The 22,912-nt window shown below is 41.2% G+C and overlaps 1 protein-coding gene across 3 annotated transcripts in view; it reads left to right on the top strand.

Moving 5' to 3' along the window:
* The window catches only part of gulp1b (GULP PTB domain containing engulfment adaptor 1b), a 77,824-nt gene that overhangs the window by 28,500 nt on the left and 26,412 nt on the right, over positions 1–22,912 (top strand). For all 3 annotated transcript variants that reach the window (XM_017722241.1, XM_017722240.1, XM_017722242.2), the window contains exon 2: positions 13,749–13,807. In XM_017722241.1, coding sequence (XP_017577730.1) covers positions 13,780–13,807 — 28 coding nt within the window. In that variant the 5' untranslated portion in view covers positions 13,749–13,779. The remainder of the gene's footprint in view (positions 1–13,748; positions 13,808–22,912) is intronic.

Here is a 22,912-nt window from a genome sequence, read left to right on the forward strand (position 1 = left end):
GAAGACCTGCGGATTACAGCCTGAAAAAGACCAGATCGTACATTTTAGTTCAATCACAGAAAAAGAATTTGCAGATATGTTAAAAAAAGGAATATGTAAACATGGACTGTGATTTAGAGCTGCAGTCCATTGCGTTTTCTCTGAAAATTCTCTTGTGGCTTATCCACAGTGGTCACTGTGCACCGACAGCTGCTTTGTCTCAAACTGATGACACTTCATTCCCCTGTAACTGTGATGCTTTTATTTATACGTCTCTGTTAATGTTTATGTTGGTTATAATTTGGAAATGTTTCATGTCTGATTTTTAATTATTAGGCCCAAATTAATCTTTTTTCCACTTACATTTTTATGATTTAAAGTGCCATTACCAGCCCACTACGCACTACTGCCTCTACCTGAGTACAGGCCTGCTTCTCTGCCCACTGGTGGTCCCCAGCCCACAGATTAAGAAACCCTGTTCTAAATCACTCAATAAAATGAGATCTTAGATAAAATAAGGTGTTAAATAAGCTGTTATTATACATAGAGGCTATAACTAATAGCTAAACAGTACCTAATAACCATAAACTAGATCAGATGACGTCAGGGTGGACTAGCTCAGTAGCGTGGACCACCATGCTCAAAACAACAGGAATAATCTTCTTACTGTAAAGCTCAAAGTAACACCTTGCTGTTTGAAAATACACTGCTCAAAAAACAAAGGGAACACTTAACAACACAATAAAACTCCAAGTAAATCAAACTTCTGTGAAATCAAACTGTCCACTTAGGAAGCAACACTGACCATCAATTTCACAGCTGTTGTGCAAATGGAACAGACAACAGGTGGAAATTACTGGTGATTAGCAAGACTCACTCAATAAAGGAGAGGTTCTGCAGGTGGGACCACAGACCACTTCTCAGCACCTTTCTGCTTTCTGGCTGATGTTTTGGTCACTTTTGAATGTTGGTGGTCTTTCACACTCGTGGTAGCAGGAGACGGACTCTACAGCCCACACGAGTGGCTCAGGTAGTGCAGCTCATCCAGGATGGCACATCAATGCGAGCTGTGGCAAGAAGGTTTGCTGTGTCTGTCAGCGTAGTGTCCAGAGGCTGGAGGCGCTACCAGGAGACAGGCCAGTACACCAGGAGACGTGGAGGAGGCCGTAGGAGGGCAACAACCCAGCAGCAGGACCGCTACCTCCTCCGCCTTTGTGCAAGGAGGAACAGGAGGAGCTGCCAGAGCCCTGCAGAATGACCTCCAGCAGGCCACAAATGTGCATGTGTCTGCACAAACGGTTAGAAACCGACTCCATGAGGATGGTATGAGGGCCCGACGTCCACAGATGGGGGTTGTGCTCACAGCCCAACACCGTGCAGGACGCTTGGCATTTGCCAGAGAACACCAGGATTGGCAAATTCGTCACTGGCGCCCTGTGATCTTCACAGATGAAAGCAGGTTCACACTGAGCACATGTGACAGACGTGACAGAGTCTGGAGACGCCGTGGAGAGCGATCTGCTGCCTGCAACATCCTTCAGCATGACCGGTTTGGCAGTGGGTCAGTAACGGTGTGGGGTGGCATTTCTTTGGAGGGCCGCACAGCCCTCCATGTGCTCACCAGAGGTAGCCTGACTGCCATTAGGTACCGAGATGAGATCCTCAGACCCCTTGTGAGACCATATGCTGGTGCGGTTGGCCCTGGGTTCCTCCTAATGCAGGACAATGCTAGACCTCATGTGGCTGGAGTGTGTCAGCAGTTCCTGCAAGATGAAGGCATTGAAGCTATGGACTGGCCCGCCCGTTCCCCAGACCTGAATCCGATTGAGCACATCTGGGACATCATGTCTCGCTCCATCCACCAACGCCACGTTGCACCACAGACTGTCCAGGAGTTGGCGGATGCTTTAGTCCAGGTCTGGGAGGAGATCCCTCAGGAGACCATCCGCCACCTCATCAGGAGCTGCCCAGGTGTTGCAGGGAGGTCATACAGGCTCGTGGAGGCCGGACACAACACTGAGCCTCATTCTGACTTGTTTTAAGGACATCACATCAAAGTTGGATCAGCCTGTCGTGTGTTTTTCCACTTTAATTCTGTGTGTGACTCCAAATCCAGGACTCCACTGGTTAATACGTTTGATTTCCACTGATGATTTTTGTGATTTTGTTGTCAGCACATTCAACTTTGTACAGAACAAAGTCTTCAATGAGAATATTTCATTCATTCAGATCTAGGATGAGTTATTGGAGTGTTCCCTTTATTTTTTTAAGCAGTGTACAATTTATATACGATAAACATGTTTCTGTTATTCTGGCCACAAATTTTAGTTGGACACGAGATCGTTTGGCTTGGTGGGCTTAGTGGCCAGTGCACATCTGTGTACCCATGATTGTAAGAAGCAGTCTTTAGTGTTGTGTCAACAGCAACTGGTACATTTATCACGTAAACAATATGTGTATCTGTAGAGACGATTTTTGCCTTAACTACGTACAAAGAAATATTTATAATTATTTGCTAACTGATGTATATAGTTGATATATATATATATATATATATATATATATATATATATATATATATATATATATATATATATATATATATTTGATATACACCAATCAGGCCTTGTTTCTGCGCTCATTGTCCATTTTATCAGCTCCACTTACTGTATAGGTGCACTTTGTACTTCTACAGTTACAGACACAGCAGCTCATTGTCACTACTGGACTGAGAATAGTCCACCAACCTAAAATATCCAACCAAACAGCGTCCTGTGGGCAGGATCCTGTGACCACTGATGAAGCACTAGAGGATGACCAACACAAACTGTGCAGCAGCAGATGAGCTGTCGTCTCTGACTCTACAACTACAAGGTGGACTGACAAGATATGAATGTCTAATGGAGTGGACAGTGAGTGGACACAGTGTTTAAAAGCTCCAGCAGCACTGCTGTGTCTGATCCACTCAGACCAGTGCAACACACACTAACACCCCACCACCACGTCAGTGTTACTGCAGTGCTGAGAATGATCCACCACCTAAATAATACCTGCTCTGTGCGGGTCCATGGGGGTCCTGACCACTGAAGAACAGGGTAACAGAGTATCAGAGAAACAGATGGACTACAGTCTGTAACTGTAGAACTACAGAGTGCAGCTATACAGTCAGTGGGGCTGATAAAGTGGACAGTGAGCACAGAAAGGTGGTCATAATGTTATGCCTGATTGGTGTGTGTTTACCGTTGGTGCATTGTTTGCCAGCTTTTTCTGCTGGATTCATGTGAGAATGTACTGGCTGGTGATATTGGCTGTTTAAATGCAACTCCCTTGTGTTAAATTCGGATGTTCCGTCTGAATGCGCTGTTGATTTGCCTCCCTTGTCCTGTCATTATTACTCTCATCTGTGTCCTGTTATATTTCTGTGTTTATGTCCTGTGTTTTCAGTTTCATGTTGCACAGTCTTGCATTTATTAATTTGTGTGTTTCTTAGTTATGGTAGCCTTAGTCTGTTTCCTTGATTTGAGTAGCATATTTACTGCAGTTTTTAAGGCTTTTTCTGCCTCTGCTTTCTATCTGCACTCTGGTCGCCATAAGGGGTCATTACAAAGATACTTCAAAAAGAAATATAGCCCTAAAATAAAGGCTGTTACATTAACCTGCCTCAGCACTTCTGTATTACTTATGTCGCTGTACCAAACTCTCCATCCAAATATATTGATTAAGTTATTTTTAAATGACATTTTGCCCAAAATTACTGCCACTACACGTATGCAGTACAGCAGGATGTCTAAACTGCAGCCTGTGCATCTACTGGATTAAAACATCTGCATATTCAACACTTTTATTCTGCATGCTTGGTTGTGTCGTAATTGGTTTTCTTAACTGTCCATATAATGAGATTACCTGCATCATGAAGCACATCATCATCTTACCTCTGCTGCTTGTATCTGCAGTGCAGAAGAAGAATTTATATCGCTTTATTAGTTTGAAAGAAGCAGGAATGAAATGGTCTGCTACCGGTTTATATACCTCTTTATAGATGGCCAGCTGCTGCATATGCCGGCTCAACTAGGCCTGCTAGGCCTTTCACCTGTTGCATCCAGCAGGACCAGCAGGACCATTTTACAAGAAATGTAACTGTTCAGCTTTTGAGGTGAAAGTGTCCTGCTGGAGATGGGAGGAAAGTGGCTATAGCTAAAGCTTAAAGCAGAGCAAAGTAAGTCACGTTTTCGTTCATATTTTTATCCTTGTATTAGTACATCAGCACATACTGAGACATACTGGACATTAAATGTTGTGGCTGCCAAGGTGGTTTGATCATTGTTGAAAGGACAAGGCTCTTCTTAACATTTGGGTTCTGACTCCTGACCTAACCTGGCTTTTAATGCACAGTGTGCCGGTCGGATTTCTCACTCATCCAGTTGTGTTTTTGCTATGTGCCACCACAGACTGCCCGGGCGCTGCACTTCCCCACTTCCAAGTTCCGCCTTTTACGTTACGTCAACATTATGTTGTAAATTAAAATTCAGAAAACTGATTTTTGCCATTTGTGAATCGATTCAGAATCGTCCATGTCCATATCGTGATGCATCTAAGTATCGATTTTTAACCCTACCCCTACTGAGGATCACAGAAGAATGTTTTGGTTTTATACAGATTGGACTTTGACTTGTAGTGCATTGAAACAAGTGGACAAATCCTGAGCCTGTTGAAAGTGCAAATTTGGAAGCTCCAGTCACATTTGTGTGTGTGTGTGAGTAAAAAAGGAGATATTACATAGATTTGCATCTATATCACATCTCCTAGTCATAATTGTCTTGGATAATTGGAAACAAACCAAAAATGCTTGCTTAACTCTTTAAATTCCCAGGCTTATTACATACTAAGGCTTACTATTCAATGACTACAAGGACTTTAATGTGAAGAAGTGCACTCTTAAAAAGACTTCAAGCATTCTTTAGTAAAGAACACTCAAAAACCCTTTGCATGATTAAAGGCTTCTTTGCATCATGAAAGGGTTCCTCAGATTGATGGAGAATGTGCTGGTAGATGGATCTATTTATATCTTACATTGTTGTGGTGTAAAACTTGTAACATTAGAAGAAGAATCTGTAGCACGTTCATCTCCATCACCAAAAATGGACATATTTCATATTTGATGTTAATTTTATATAAAAGAAAAGAAACATTTTGATCTAAAATGCCATATTTAATTTTGATCTTTGTCACCTTATTTTAAATGTATCTTATTTGGTATTTTGTCTTTGGACTGTGGGACGAAACCCAAGCAGACAGGGAACAACCCTAGTTGCCCGGCCAGGTAGTCAAACCCAGGCCTTTCTTGCTGTAAGGCAGTGCTACCCACAATATACTAAATATAAATATATAAATAAACCCAATGGCAGTAACATCTCTGGACCTTTAAGGGTTAATGGGCACAGCTGGGACTTGAGCCTGCAACCCTCTGGTAGAGCACAGCATCTCCATCAGTGAGAACGTAAAATGGCCCAGAATGCAGAGCTCCTCACTGTCAGACGGGTATTGTGTGAATGATTTGATGAATGAAATTATGCTCTGTTGTTTACTGACAGCAGAGCATGTGAGGTTGTGCATTGATTGTTTGCGGCTGTCTGCAGGAGTGGGTGAGCGCTGGGCATAATAAGTCATGAACGACAGACCCTACCTCCTCCAGAAAGCTCTCTCAGTGGCCTTTTGTTTGACTTATTTCAGCCCTGGTCCAGCAGGACCCTGCAGCTGTCAGTTTTTTAATAAGCTATCCATCAAGATTTCATGCATAACTCATGGCTGTTTTGTGTGGCACAGGGCTGCTGCAGGTGGACCGTTTTTGAGGGACACTTCACAAGCCATTGCTTGTCATGTGCTCGAGAACACTGAAGCTACGGAGGTGAAAGGTGATGTCACTGACCACTGGGAAAGAATAAAAATGGTTCTGTTTTGCCATATTCATGAATGAGACCATGTTTCTCACAAGAAGGGCTGTCACATGGGATCATCAATAACATTTTGATTGAATACATTCAGATTTTTTTTTTAAGTTGCACTACGTGACACAACTTGTGGAAGAACTATTTGTATGGTTGGTTGGGTTTCGGACCCCTTTCCCCGAGTGGACGATTGCAAGTGCATTGAAGGAATATTCAAAGAGAACTCGTGTCTTCTGTGAGTGTAAGTGAATTATCTACTAATTATCTACAGAAATACACACATAGACACATAAAACACTTAAAAACAGTTACAGCAACAGTGCACATGAACTATGTAGGGGTTATTTATTACATCCTTATTTCAAATTCTCACAGCAGTGGGCGCAAATGATTTTTTGTACCCGTTCTTTCTAGCTACTGGGTCCTGCCCAATGGCAGCAACTGGAATGATGAATGAAGGGGGTGGGTAGGGTCCTTGTAGATCTGGGTTGCCTTGTCAGTTATGAATCAGATGTATAAGTTCTGGAGTGACAGTTGTTTATCTCCAATAATCTTACTGGCCTGGTTGACCACCTGGGTCAGTTTATTTCTTTGCTTAAATGGGAGGTTCCTGTACCAAGACTCAATATCGACACTAAGAATACTCTCTATAAGTGACCTGTAGGCCATGATCAGAGTGTTTGCTGGTGTTTACACTCCTCAGTCTCCTTAGCATAACGTTAATTTTGCAGTTGAGAGCTAAACATCAGGCCGATCCTTCTTTGTGAGCCTGTGTGTGTGACGTTAATATGTATGATAAGGTCTAAAACCCCTGTGAAATCCAACCCGACGCCTCTGATTATGAGCTTTCTGTGCCACATCCAGAGCAAAAATATGCCCTCTCACTAATTTCAGTCTTACATAAGAACACATTAGCATTATTCAGTATGTAAACATATTGCTTCATTCAGAAACATTGAGCTGCTAAAACCCGTCAGATGTTTGCACATTTCTCCGTAGTATGTACACCACACCCCATATTATATTTTTTATAGTTTTGTTTGTTTATGGTCAGCAGTGACATGTCCTTCCCCCTTGCTTAGTGGTCATCGTTTGTGATGCAAGTAACAAATTGGCCTGGAACTCAGCAGAAGAGGCGGCTTTAAACATTTCAATATTTTTTTTCCTTTTAATTCAGCAAATATTTCAACTAAAGTTTGATTTTGACTGCCCTACTAGCAGGAATGTTCACGAGACGTCTGGTCTTTCTTCTTCTTTCGGCTGCTCCCTTTAGGGGTCGCCACAGCGGATCATCTGCCTCCATCTTGCCCTATCCACTGCCTCCTCTACTTTCACACCAACCATCTCCATGTCCACCTTCACTACATCCATAAACCTTCTCTGAGGTCTACCTCTTCTCCTTCTACCCGGCAGCTCCATCTCCAACATTCTTTGACCACTAGACGTCTGGTGAAATGTATTAAATTGGAAATGTGGCCATTTCTTCCTTTTCCAAGAACTGTTTCATCATCCATGGAAAAAACACAAGAGCAGAATATGTTCTGCATTAAAAGGCCAGAACAGCAGAGGTCAATATGAGTGTTCTATTAAGAGGTCTAGAGATTTGACGTGCCTCATTCATCATTGGTCAGGACACCTTGACCTGAGGCAGGTACCATGTGTGTGCGGGCGTGTGTGCGGGCGTGTGTGCGTTCGGCCACACTTTGATCTTCATGAAGCAGCACACAGACATCCATTGCCATTTAAAATTCCTGCCGCCAAGCACAATTTGATCTGTTTCCTGTAATATAAGATGATTTAAACGAGATTGGTTTCTGCACTCACCGCTTCCTCCACAGCCCCTCATTTTCCACCTCAACTTTAAATGACTTTGTCAAGAGTGTTCCCTGATTTTGTTCTTTTTTTTCCGGCGGCCGAGGTGTCTTCTGCAGTTATAACGTAATTAAATGTCCATTACATTCCCTTCCACACTTTTCCTCACAACTCTCAGCTCTATTTAAATGTATAAAACCATCGCATGGCCGGCGGCTCTCATTGATAACAGTATCTCTGGTCTCTGTTGAAAGGTTCTCGGTAATTCCTTTGCCAAGACACTTAAGTGAAAGTACATTTTAATGGACTGAAATGGAGTGAGGGTGCTGGGGTCTTGTCAATAACTGTTATTCTCCAGCGCTGAAGACATTGATTTCCTCTGAATAATTTAGACGTCTGATATCTCTTTTGTTGGCCTGTCGCTTTAGCTAAACATGTCACCCTTTAGTGCTTTTTAATTCTTCTTGCCTGCTCTGGTGGGGCTCTTAATGTTGACGAGGGTCGATTCTTCCCTTAGTTCAATTTGCTTTACACACTGCAGAGGCTTTAGTTTGAAAATGTCTTTTTTTATCAATTTTTAGTAGTTTCTATAAGTTTGTATTACTTTTTATTATCTTGCTAGAAGAGAAATCCAGGATATAAGCACAAAGTAAATATAAGCTCAGACATAGTTTAGTTTGAATTGTAAACCTAAGTAACACTTAGAAGTCCAGAGTCATTATAATTAGTTCTGCATTAGACTTTGATATGCATGATGTCAGAAACCATTTTCATTTATTTACTTTCAAGTCAAAGCATCTATTAAGTTGTTCATTTTTCAGGAGGTATTTCTGAGTAGATTGGATAAAAGATGACTTATGTAACCCTGCAAGACCTGGTAGACACCAAAACTGTCCCCATCAGATAAAAAGCACCTAAAGCTTTGATCTCTGAGAGAGAGGAGAAAATCAAGCTGCCTCAGATCTGAAAACATCCACAGGTGTTTCTGTCCATCCTTCCACTGTGAGAAGACCACTCAGCACTGTGGGTCTGAAAGGACGTGTAGCTGATCAAGAAGCCTCACTAGGACAAGGAAATAGACTAAAAGAAAAATGGCAAATTCCCATTGTTTTCTATTTGTTTCAATGTCAGAAAATAAAAAGACACTCAAAGCACGATTATACACAGGGCAAATCATTTCATAAAGCCAAATCACAATATAATATCAGATCATGTAGGCTCTACACCTTCATTAGCATTTTATACAAGTGAGAGGTGATTTTTAAAAAGGCTGCATGTCATCAGGGAAAGTTAAACCTCAAGTCTTTGACGCAGTTAAGAGCAGAAATACTGACAAAAAAGAGCTGAGACTTTAGAGTCATGAATAATGGGAATGAACCACTTCTCCAATCAGCATGTCCAAGTACAAACCAAAGTCAGACAAAATTAAGGTTGATACCTGGCTCAGCTTGTCCATTTAAAAAAACTCCATTGGCTCTTTTGTAAGAGAAGAGATAACTGGGAGGCAACTGCCAGAGGCAATAACACAATGGACATTGGGTCCGTCACCTCTGATACCACCAAGAAAATGGCTGCCACTGGCCTGCAAATAAAAATCTACATAGCTTTTTTCCGATTGTAGGTTTTTGTGATGTATAGTACGAAATCAAGATGAATTATTTCAGACATTTTTCCCATCTTTAATGGTACCTTGTATCAAAATGTCAAAGCATCTCTTAAATATTTAACACAAATAAGCTTTTCTCAAATATGTCTTTATACACCTTCCACATTTAGACTTTACAGTTTTATCTCACTCTTTCTTGCAAAACTCCTTCAGACTTCCATGTGATACTGCCACCACCATGCTTCACAGTTGGTATGGGATTCTGATAAGCTGTGTTGTCATGGCACTGAACATATCTTTTAGAGTTCAGGTCAAAAACTTTGTCTCATAAGATGGTTTCAGGTAATTGAGCATATTTTTTGCAACCTTTAGATGACCTTGGTTGATCTTTTTTCCTGTAGCTTCTTTGTTGCTGAAGCTACTGTTAGTAGCCTCACTGCCAAGTTTTCTGTTTGTCCTTTCATCAAATGTGGAGTGTTGTCCTGACCCTGTGGTGACACATTTTCTCTGCCAAATGACGACAGTCTTCACAGGTCTCCATGTTGCGTTATGTCTTTGGTATCTTTTTATATCCCTTTCTTGATCAATACCTTTTAACAGCAATATTGCTTAGAAGTTCTATCAGCTCCTTATGAATCATGGTGATCACAGAATGATGCCGCCATGGAAACTTTAAGGAAATTCTGCAGGAATGTCTGGGGTTTTTTTCATTTAAGGTTAATCAGCATCGGTTTCAAACTGTGCGTGATATTTATTTTTGCCCATGATTTTGACTCATTCACTATTAACATAGATTAGGGCTCTTTATGAACAGCTGTGATTTCATTGCTTGAGTTAAACTCCAGTGTGCCCTGCAGTGTATGCTATGCTTATGTGCACAGTACATATACAGTATCCTTACAGGCATCTGGGAGAAAGACTATATACTGTACATATAGAGTACATGCATTGAGAACATAAATACATAAATGACTATTGAGCATACACAGCTGATGTAAAATCTGCCACATGATTGTGCAAGTTCAGTGTTGTAAAAAAAAGAGTCAAACAGTCTGACACCAAAAACAGAAGTGCAAAGCAGACAGTGCCAACAGCGTGAGTAAACATATGCAATGGAGTAACAGCAGGTTGTTTGTAAGATATTAATGAGGCATAGGTGGCTCAGTCACGACGAGTGTGAGAGCTAGGCTCATCAACATCAAGACGGATGTTGATTCCAGCTTGTTAATAATAAATACCGTTTGCAGGGGTCTGGAGCATTTCTGACTGAGTAACAGGGTAACATTGTTTATAATAGCATGGGCTTTGTTGTCTGCAGCAGTCTTTGTAGTGCAATTCAGTCTGTGCTTGTTAGCAACCCACAGTTCTCTGTTGAGCATCTCGGTTTCATTGAGGGTTTGCTGCCGTACCATACTGTTAACATTTGTGTTTTTTTTGAGCTCTAACATGCCTGTTTATGGCACATCAGATAATTACAAGGTAAAGATAAATCAGGTGTGTAAAAGCAAAGGGAAAAGCGGTGTTCCCCAGGGACAGGTACTAAGAACACTTTCAGTCTTGCTTGGTAGAAGATCACTATTCCAATAACACTTTAGACATCTGTGTCTATACAAGCAGGCTTTATCTGTAATGTATAATATGTAGCAGCATCAAAACTCAGTTCTTCATGCACTGAAACACGCCAATAAAAAGCGTCATTGTTAGCATAATGTTTGACCAAATCAGCTGGGTTTTAACTTTGGATGTTGTGTTGATGTTTATAGCTATGACTATACCTTGCCATGACTTTTGAGTCTCTAAACTTTTAAAAGGGCATCTCATTGCCTGCCCTTTTGCTTTTGTGGTACCGCCACCACGAGTTAGAATGTACATGCCATTATAAGCTGTAGGTGACTTATGCTAAGTCTAGTGTAATAAATCCTAACTTGCTGACCTTATTAAGATTAAGCTGATCCGTTCTTGCATGCTGTACCTCCAGGCCTGAAATGTCCCCTGTGTTCATGATACCTCTTACAAAGTCTCTGCAATAGAGTTCCTGCTAAGAGAGTAAGCATTAGAGGTATGTAAATTAAGAGGACTATTAGTACTGTTTTTATTGGTTTGCTTTATTTACCATGGGGCGTGTGTAAATGAAATGCATTATTTATAATGTTCTCATTGGTTTGAAGTATTGCAGCATTCCCCCAAAGCCATGTTCAAGAATGAAATAAACTCCATCCAAAAAAACTGCTCAATAATAAAATAATAAAAATAGTTCAGAATTTTTTTTTAAACTTTTTTAAACAGGAGCTGTCTCTTCACTCCTCTTCTTCTCAATCATAGCTTCTTAGCCTCACTGCTGCCTCTCTGGCTGACAGACTGTAGTGGTGCTGTAAGATGAAATGTTTTGAGGCATGCACCAGCGGCCCGGAGAGCGCGCCTTTCTTTTCCTTTGCACTTCAGTCAGAAGCCGAAGGCTTTGACTTTATTGAGCTGAGAGAAGAAGAAGAGCCGTCTTCCCCATGCTGTGTCGCAGACACGTGGCTCAGCTGGCTGCTCTTTTAACCAACGCAGCTCGCTGCCTGCTGCTGTCACCCTCTTTTCCACAATCCTTCCCAAAAAAACACGCCATGCCACCGGCAGAACTCTCTAGAAGCTTAGCGTCAAATGCATGACGTTCATGGAAAGTGCTCCAGGCAGGCAGCATCCGAGCGGATTGTTTACTGCTTTGCTGACTTTGCAGCCTTATAAACAAAGAGGCATTGTGTTGGAGTAGCTGGGAGCCAGGACTGAGCTGCGCTTGGTGTGTTAGTGGGATGTCACTTGTAAGTGGCCTACTGTTCAAGATAATTGCAGTGGATGACGGACGATTGCTTTGTGATGTCATTTTGCTCTGGTTAACTGTTGGTTTCTAAACAAAGCTTTGATCTGACTCCTCATTGTTGGTCACCCAACATGCTTAGACTGTCCTCGACAAAGGCCTACACCAAATCGCATTAGTGGGGCTTGTCCATAGCAGTGGTGTAAGTACCAGCTGTGCAAACGGGGCAGTTGGCTTGTGGCATGTTGTGTTGGACCCACTACTGGCTTTATTAGAACAATTTTACACCTGTGACTCATAGCTATAAAAACTTAAAATATATACCTTCAGCCTACATTGGAGCACTAAGATGAGCCAAAATCAAGCAGACAAACTGTCATTTTTTATTCATTCAAGGTCAGGGCCCTTAACATTACTGCACTGGTACAAAGCAATGACCAAATTGTCTCGGCTCAGTCTTGTCTCAGAGTAGGGTGGACCTGCAAATTGTCCTCCCGATCGGCCAAGTGTTGGGCTTTTGTGATTACTGAATACATTCAAGCACAATCAGTCCTTTGTTTACTTGTTTAAATGACATCTGCTGACTGCCAGTTGAAGATCTAATTGATTCTTTCCATGACAGCTTAACTGGGTATTTTTTGTTTCAATGTTTACCAAAAGAAAAAATGATGTGATTTATTATTATGTCAATCTCAGATTTTTCAGCCTTTGATCATTTTCTGTGAGGAACATATAAAATAACCCATTTTTGGTGTCTTCACTCTGTTCACCCCCCACACATTTATACTACACATGTGGTGTTGGGCTGAACCCGCGGGGAGTAAAAGTGTGGAGGTGCTGTGTCCTTCACTCTGTTCTCCTTCTACATGGTCTGCTGTTAGTGTGTGTGTGTGAGTGTGTGTGAGTGTGTGTGAGGGTGAACAATATGGACAGGCTGCTGACTGGCTACAGCTGCTAAAGAAGAACCCTACACTAACCACTTGTGATACTTTAAACATCTGGTATTTTTACAGAAATTGTTATAATAATAATAATAATAATACTTTTATTTTATAAAGCGCCTTTCAAGAGACCCAAGGACACTGTACAATACAAAAAAATATAGCACCGCACAAGGGTTAAGAGCGGATGATGAATGAGGACCATTGTTATCATTGCTGTCATTATATTTAATCATAATAATAGATGTATGTTGCTTGGTTTATATTTAGTTGACTTTAAGTGGTTTAGACTATACTATGAAAAAGATTTGTAATATTTGTTCATGTTATATTTTACACAATATATCATGAAATATAATATTATTTACTAATATGTTTGCATTGTGTATAATGAGTGATAATAAATGTACAATTCACTGTTAAGTTAATTTTTCTCCCTTTCTTTAATAGTAAAAGAGTAGTCTTGTCTACAGGACTGCGTATCTGTAGAGCTCCTTAACAGACACTTTATACCCCATCTTTGGTAGCTCTGTGGATTTTTCATGTTCAGCGCGCTCCATAAATGACAATTCAGTCCAGGAACTACACATTGATGCCATCACAACTCATATAATCAAGTCGTTTAACCGTCTTTCCCTCTGCCTGTTTTTCTCTTTGTTTCTCAGGTGGATCCCCTCAGAACAGTCCATCTTCACGATGAACAGAGCCTTCAGCAGGAGGAAGGGTATGAGAACAGACAGCACTGCTCCGTCAGCTGCCAATAGTTCACCCTGTGATTGATCACTCCAAACTGTCCTGAATCCCTCACTTTTACTGGCCTAGCAGTATCCATGAGACATGCTGCTGTCCACCTTGTTGATTCTGCATTTCCTCTGACAGAGTTGCAGAATTGCTATTGAATTGAGAAAAGAAACTGAACTCAGTGCAGACAAAATATCCTAAAGACAGAAAATTGGTGTTTTGAGAAGAAGATCAGGTACATTTGTCTCAGACTTCTCTCAAAGCATAAGACTTCCTATGGAGAATACACTCTGAGAGTATTTTAGCCCAAGATTAGACTTATTTTTGACCACGACATGGACCTGCTAATTAATACATAACACTGAAATGAATCAGAGACCACTTTATTCACCAATTCTCCACAAAGTTTTTTTTTCTCTAGGGGTGGAATTAGGGTTAGGGTTAGGGAAGGGTTCTTAGGGCTGGAACAGTTGTTGAACATTGTCGATAATGTTGAAAATGATCGAGTTTACATTTTAAAACTAGAGTGAGTGACCACTTAACCTGAAGTCGGCAGCAGTTTATTTATAGCGGCATAACTCTGTGAGTAAAGCCTGGAGATGTTCCTAAAATGAAGGAGGAAGGAGTCACACACAGAATATCACTGCTGTCGGAACAAAAAACGTGCCTCTACATTTTTATCATTTCGTTTTTGTTTTTGTTTTTTTTTACAGAATTTGCAAACATCAGCTGTTTCATGATGAATGGATCAATAAAAAACCTCCAAAGTTTTTTTTGGACAAAAATCTGGTTCCATGGGCTTCCATTCAAAGATAAAGATTTTCCTTCTTCTGTAAAGTTTCCCTTTTGGAGATACAACATTTTGTTCCCACAGCAATATGCTAGTCTGACTCAGCGTTCGATGGAATGACAACCTACTTTTACAATTCATATTCATTTCTGTCATTTAGAGAATTTAGCAGCTACTTCAAAAATGACTGAACTCTCAGCAGCTTCTTCAGTAACAGCATTACATACATTAGCTAGCTGACTGTGTACCGCTGCCTAATTAGTTTAAAATACAACATATTTTATAAATGCCATAAATTTCCATTCTGGAAACCTGTTGACACAGAGTACATCTAATGAACTAGCATGTCAGTTTGGTAAAGTGGCTGTGTTGGCTCTATCATCAGGAGATCACAAGTTCAATCTCTGGTCCTGCCATCCGTGGCCGGGAGTCCAAGAAAGCATGGTTGGCCTTTCTGTCTCTGGCTGAGTGGGATGGCCTGCTGTCTCCCCCTATCACCCTGCATGATGCGAACCAGCACAGGCACCTGGTAGCAGAAGAATAAAGCAGAATTGGTGGTTGGCATTCACATATCTCTTTGCCCTCGTAGCGCTGGTGTTATTGCGTGATTGGGGGGTCGTAACCAGTGGGTGGAATTGGATACGTCTAAATTGGGAAGAGAAATTGAAAGTTAAACCAGTTAAATGATGCTGGAGCCTGAAGAGCTCAAACATTAATATATATATTTATTATTATGTCACTCATTTTTAGCTATTGCTTTACTTGTTGTAGCTCAAAATGATGAGAAGCCTTAAATGAAGCACCATGTTTTTTCCTGTGATGGTAGTTTGGTGAACAGCGGATCGGTTTGTCAGAACATTGTTACAGCTCTTCACATGTATAGGCCACGTTTAAGCCATTTAATCCATTACTAATTGAGGCCTTGATGACCTTCAAACTTAAAATACAGGTCATGATGACATGAAAATAAAGAGGTTACTTAAACATAAATGAAGTTTGGCTTTTTAATATCAAAGGTTAAAAAGAACAAAATAACTGATAATCCACGAAAAAGGGTGGAATGGTTGTATCGCTGTTGTTGGAACAAAGTCTTGTATCTCCAAAATGGTAACTTTACAAGAGAAGGAAAAAGCCAACTGTACTTCTAATGTAAGTCAAGGGAACCAGTGTTTTTTCCAAGTAATTTTGGTTTCTTTTGGTCCATTTGTCGTGAAATTATAATGTAAAGAGTAAGAGGCATTTTCAAATGATGTCAAAAACTGAAGTGTCAAAAATGGAGATACGAGGTTTTGTTCCAATTGCAACGATATGTTTTTTCATTGGTGGTGCTCAGTTGATTGATTCACATGAATAATTGAACAATAACATGTTGGTAGGTGTGTGGTCAGTGATGCTGGAGAGGAATAGAATAACTAAATATAGCAAACAAACTAAATAACTCAGGTGAGAATTATAGTTTGATTTTACTGTAAACGCCCAACCCCCTTGGACCGAATACGACGTTGTTGGTGTCTGGAATCTGAGTTGCCCCAGTTCCCTTTGGTGATGAACCTCCTTCCTACAGAAAGCATCTCGCAGGCTGATGTTTTATTAATGGCGGTGACAGGACGGCCTCCAGACCTGCCTGTGTGGTCACAGCCCACATTTGGTGGAGTTTATCTCCACTCACAGACGCTCCTCTAGGTAGGTTTGAATATTTCATGGATCCTGTTGGGATTTGCTGGTTGGCAGGAAGCTTTGTTAAGTCCACGCAGGTGCTCTCTCTCTCTCTCTAACAAGGTATCTGTTCCTTCAGAATAGGTTGTGTGCTTTATTGACCTCCATTGCGTTGCTTTGGATCAATAGTGAAACTTTACTTTCAGAATAAATAGTACCTGAATATATTGAGTCAGTACTAAATAAAGACAGCCGGTTAAATTCATGTGATTCATCAGTGAAAGAATCCTGTATTAGCATCCAGGCAGTGATATACAGTACAACTCTGTGTAGATAGTTCAAGTTTATTAAATTGAATTGTGATGGGCTAAAGTCACTACATAGGAAATACAGTACTGTATGAGAGTCAAAGACCACCCTTCAGTTATTTCAGTGATTGGGTGCCCACTGCTTGCCAGCCCTCTGGACTGTTTCAGCCCTCAGGACCGTTTGGACCACCACTGAGCTTCACGCTGTACAACAATGTGCAAACCTCACCTTCATGAACTGACCCTCCTGCTGCTGCTGCGTAAACTCAAACTATCTAATTAACCATTGCTCTGCCTGTTTTTCTCTGTTTTCAGCTTCTCACAGTCCAAGTAATTCTGTGAAATTGAGGTCCATGCTCTGGGGTGGTCAGTTCTTTGGGTGTCTTGAGAAAGGTGCTAAGAAATAAGCTACACTTGATTCATGGTGCATTTGTAAAGAAACAAAACAGAATTGTTCACATTTTTGTGCTCTTTGAGTGTGTAGGTTCTGCTCTTACCTGAGAACAAATCCCAAATAACAAAACATCAGTGAAGGTCAGAATTGTTGTAAAAAAAGTGGATTTTAAAAAGATATTACTTGTTAAAGGGGAATAACACCATGTTTTAAAATGTCTGAATAATTCAGTCCTCGAGATAAACACAGTCTTTTGTTCTGTGACATGGTTTATGGGACGCAGACTCAGATTTCCTGACAGTGGTGGTGATAGGAGCCAGGGTTCACCATGTCTACAAGACAAATATAGCCACTATAGACTATAGACAATATGGACTATTTTACCTTAGAACATGCCCTACATGCCTCTCTCTACTATGAATGGATTAAAATACATTTTAAGCTAAAACTTTATCCCAAAACTATCATAAAGCAGCGTGTCAGACATCAGGCAGCACATATCTAATCATTTAAGGGAATAACTGTCTCTGATGGAGCTTTTAGAGGTGGACGTCAGGAAGTTTCTCTAGAATGGAGCATTTCACACCAAGCCACGCTGAATGACTGTTTACACCTCAACCCTTTAATTCTGTGAAATATTTTGAAAAGTTCCCCTTTAAGAATGTTTGGTGAATGAGGCCCATTGATCTGAGAGACCAGCAGCTTCTTTGTTTTATTTGCAAATTTTCTGTTTTTTTTTCTTCCTCATTTTTTTTTCTCAGTAAGAGCTTCTTAACAGCTATACATCCTTTCAGACCCACAGCACTGAGTGGTCTTCTCACAGTGGAAGGATGGACAGAAACACCTGTGGATGTTTTCAGATCTGAAGCAGCTTGATGTTCTCCTCTCTCAGAGATGTTTATCTGATGAGACAGGCGTCTACCAGGTCTTTGAGGGTGGTTAGTTCCCATTTTATGTATATATTTTAATCCTTTTTTACCACTTTCGCAAACTATTTTTCATGTAGTTTCCACTTCTTTGTACAAGTAGGTTTTCTTATATCTTATATCTCCTCAGAGATCTCCTGAAAAAAAAGAATAACGTAAGTATTTCATAGCTGTTCTGACTGGAAATTAAAAATGAAGCATGGTCTCTGACTTCTGCACAGTGCTGTAGATGGAGGTATCCCATCTTCTGTTTAATGAGCAATGATTTCCACAACTTCTTCATATCTTCTTGCAAACTGCAGTTTGAATGCACTTCAGGAACCTTTACGTCCAGAATGGCGTTAGTAGCCACAGACACAAATTCCTCTCTTATTGGATTAGTGGACCTTATGGCATGAAACACATCAGCTCTGTCTGGCACCGTTGAATCTAGTGAAGCTGGAGCTTTATATGAGGATCAGATGTGAAATCTTTCCTAATGAGCTCTGTTCTAAAAGAAACTCAAAACCTCCCACGTTGGTTTCTCTAGTCCTGTTTTAGAGATCATGCAGTGCTGGTCCAAAGTAAGAGAGATGCAGCACTTTCAGGATGAAATAGTTTAGAAAGTTAATGATGACAGCAAAACATCCATTTTTAACTTCTCCTACCTGCAGCACACCAAACGACCCGGTCTGCAGTAATCGTTTGGCGCTGTGATCAGGTATGATTAGTGTGCTCTCTGGACAGCTAATGAGACTGGACGTAACGGCCTGACCTTTTACTCTCAGGCCTTTTAAAAGAGAGGAGGGAGAGGCATCCAGTAGTGCTGTAACCTTTTTCACAGCACCACAGAGGCTAATGCTAAAAATGGACACTTCTCCCCCTGTGTATCATAAAGGGTTTTGGAGCACAAAGACCTTGTGCTACCTGAAGTGAACTCATTTTGGTTTTGTACTGGTGTAGCTTGTAATGTGCTGTAGTGACAGTGGGCTCACAGGCTTCTGTATCGTGCATGCTTTAACCCCTTGGGGGGGGGCAGGGCTGGGGGGTGATTGATTCTGCATCGATATATCATCAGTCATCTCTTATTGTTCCCATAAAAATTCGTATTTGATGTGAAATGTTTTGTTCTAGAGAAACTTAACGAGTTTAACGAGAATTGTTTACAGTGGTGGTGATAGGAACCAGACGTCTGAAGAGTTTAATGCCTCACTTAAAGATATTACTTGAAATGGTTATGTCTACATTATCACTGCCTGTCTTTGACATTGTTTTACAGTATTTCTAAAAAGGTTTTGGTGTAAAATATAAATATTTTAAATGTATTCATGGTGGAGAGGCGTATGCAGAGAATTCTAAGTTAAATAGTTTCCAAAAAAGGCTTATTTTTCAGATTTACCACTATTTTATCTGTTTTATCATTATCAACATTACATATAAAACTCATAAGACGTGTAGCTTTGCTGTTGGTTTTGGATCATATATAAAATCTGAGCGGGTGCATTTTTCCACATTAAGGGCAGCATGAGCACTGGAGCCGAGAGGGAACCGCCTTCCCGTTTCCGCCCCCAGCTGGCAACTCGGCCGCCTGGGTCGAACGTAGCGGCCTCTCTGTGTAACGGGGGCGGGCCCGGGCAGTAGAGCTCGTTCCTTCCTCTGGTGCCTCTCATAGCTGGCACCAACATTGTCCTCCTCCTCGTCGGGAGAGCTCGGGCTTGGCACACTGCCCCCTACACACTCGCGGCTCTCTCCTCGGCGTCCTTACCGAGGTTCTTCGCCCTGAGTGTTCAGGCCCCGCCTTCCCGCTGTCTCTCTCCGCGGGCCCGGGGGTCGGGTGCATGCCACAGTGCTGTTTTAGAGAAACTTACTAAGTCAGAATAGTTCACAGTGGTGATGATATGAACCAGACGTCCAAAGTGTTTAATGCCTCTAAAAGATATTTCACAGAAAGTTACATCAAGTGGTTAGAAATATGTTGTCTGATGGCCGAGATATTATTTTATTATACTTTTAAAACAAGGTTTTGATGTAAAACATCAACTAAAACAAATGCATTAATGACAGAGAGGTGCATGCGGGGTGTTGAACAGAAAAATAGTCCTAATAAGAAAACGTATTCTTTCAGAATTGCCACTATTTTATCATCATTATTATCATTTATTGATTATTTTGGATAATAAACAAAATGTCTGTATTGGCAGTGTAGACCTTGTGACCCCTTGTCGCCACCGCTGTACAGAAAATACTAAATAAAAAAATAAAAAAAGTAAAAAATGATGGAATTCACCTTTAAAGTGTGGACGCTGGAATCTGCTCCATAGTTCAGCGAAAAATCCAATGTTCCGTTTTCTCCTGCCTTAGATGTGGATCCGCAAAGACAATTTTGCTGCATTAAACTTGCTTCTTTAGTTTTGCACTGGACCCACAAGGCTAATGTAGCTGACACATATTGAAGCCTGATACTGTAGCCCTTAAATCATGGCGCATTTTTGCTCTGCACTGTTAGAAATAAAGGTACCGTTCAGGTACATGATTCGTTCATCAAGGTACAGACAGTGTAAGTGTACCCTCAAAGGTACAACCGTGGTTTTAAGGTCCAATTGGGTACCTTAAATAAGTATTTCCCAGTGGAAAAGTAGATATTTGTATCTTTATGGTACAGTGTCGTACCTTTTGTTCTGAGTGTAACTGTGTTAAGTCATCTCAAATAGACTTGCTTATGTGGTTTCTGACTGTGGCATGCGCCCGCCCACCTGCCGTGGCCCTGCCCACATCTCAGGACAGCAGTGCAACCTTGTCTGTGTCGGCGGCTGGCACAGGCTTCCCTGACACGCCAGCCTCCAAGATTCGCGACCGGCCACTGAGGGAGTCCCTACCCACGGGACAGCTTGGGTCTCCCACCCTCCCGCCTGGCGCTGAGTGCTCGGGCCCTGCCTTTCTGCTGGCTCTCTCAGCCGTCATCGTCTGCGCCCGGGGGGCGGGTGTATGCCACACTGACATACTTTTATTCACACAGAGCACAATAGTACTTTGCATCATTATAAACAGTAGCAGCAGCCGTTGCGAAGCTGCTGTGTGCGTTCTTTTTCTCTTTTTATAGGTAACGGGTTGTTTTACTGTATCAGAAAGTCTACTTGAGATTACTAACTCATCATTTTTCTACTTGAGATTACTAACTCATGATTTAGGCCTACAGTCTGCACGGTGGTAATATTCCGGGTATAAACTGCCAATACTTGTTAACTACATTAGCCTTATAGCTCCAAAACTAGAAGCAAGGTAACACTTTACGAAGGACAGCATTCGCAAGGCTACATGACACCTGCATAAGCCTTTCATGGCTACTCACATAAAGCTACATAAACATGTAGCCAACAAGCATTAATTGTCATGAAGGCTGCTTTTGTCAATTTTGATATCGTTTCACCTCAGCAAGTGTTATGACATCTGACACTTGTTGGGTTTTTAGATGTCTGTATAGGTTTATGTCAGTTGTAAATGGGCTCATCATGGCTGCTGGAAGCAAAAGGGGGCAAGTGGGCATTTGACCTACCACTTTTCACAGTACTGGGATGAAGCCTCATTACTTTTTGATTGAGTAGGACACACAAAAAAACCTCCACACTCCCTAAACTGCAGGTACTGCTGAGTTACTGATACGACCAGTCAAACTCAGCAGATCTCCCTTTCAGCTTTAAATAGTATCTTGCCAGGACACAGTTATAGCTGAGTTATAATACTCATCATCTGAGCTGCTTGTCCTCCTGGGTTACTCCAGCGCTCACTGGGCAGAAGGCAGGAAACACCCTGGACATGTCGCCAGACCATCACAAGGCAGACACACAGACATACAGTTTCACACTTAAGGGCAATGTAGTGTCGCCAGTTGGCCTGACTGCATGTCTGTGGACTGTGGGAGAAAACTGGAGCACCTGGAGGAAACTCACACAAACATGGGGCAGAGCACATGGACTCCACACAGAAAGGACACTGGTCACCTGGCTGGGGCATTGAACTCAGGCCCTTCTTGCTGTGAGGTGACAACGCTGCTGCCCTGGGTTATTATAGTAAACTAAAACTATTACTACAGCAAAAACTAGCAATGAAAAAATGTGCTAAAATTATTTTTTTTTATATAAAACATGAAAACTCTACCACAAAACTAACTAAAATGAATTAGAATTACATACAAAAACCTTTAGTTTTGTTAATTTACGAATGAAAGTTTAGAGGTGGATCCCTTCTGTGTCTTCCTGGCTTTTAGTAAAGCTGGAGCTGAGCCAGGCTCAGGCTGCTGCTGTGTTACTGTCACTGTGTTTATTATAATACTAAAAACTTAAACAAAAAAAAACGAGTTAGAACTAGTAACGTTCCCTTAAAACTAACTTGAAACTAAGCTGAAATAAAAAATTAAATAAAAATAAAAACTAGTGAAACTTTAAAAACTGTAAAAACCCTGGTTTATACATGCCAGGACAGTCTGGTTAACAGGAGACGATGTTCTGAGCAGGAATAGCCAGCAGCTCCTTTATTTCTGAATCATGTACAAAATACTCTGACTTTATTTCTCATAAAAACCAAAAACATGACCATGAAAACACAAACGCTCTGCTTTTCAGGCCGTGCTGCATCGGTTCTGCCTGGAAGGGTACATTTTGAACACTTCTGTGTAGAATCATGTTCTGTGATGTTTTCACTCACAAAACTAAACTAATAAACAGAGGCAGATTTGCTGGATGAAATCTCTGTCTTTATATTTCCTGGTAATGTATCAGCTTCTGTTCACACATGAGCCTCCTGGAAATGTCCCAGAGGTTGTTCTAGGTCCCCTGCAGGTAAATTGCTGTGTCAACTTTGCTTGGATTGTGAGTCTGGGTTTCGTTCACGCTGAAACCCTTCCAGTTTGATTACTGTCAAGTTCCCAACACTGTTCATACTTTACTGAGGCTTAACATATTCTAATCATGACAAATGCTGTATGTAGGGCTGAGTTTTAGCTGTCACTGGTCTAGTTGACTTCAGTCAGTCACTCAGA

The sequence above is a fragment of the Pygocentrus nattereri genome, chromosome 30 (assembly GCF_015220715.1).
Source record: "Pygocentrus nattereri isolate fPygNat1 chromosome 30, fPygNat1.pri, whole genome shotgun sequence".
In the NCBI taxonomy this organism is placed as follows: Eukaryota; Metazoa; Chordata; class Actinopteri; order Characiformes; family Serrasalmidae; genus Pygocentrus; species Pygocentrus nattereri.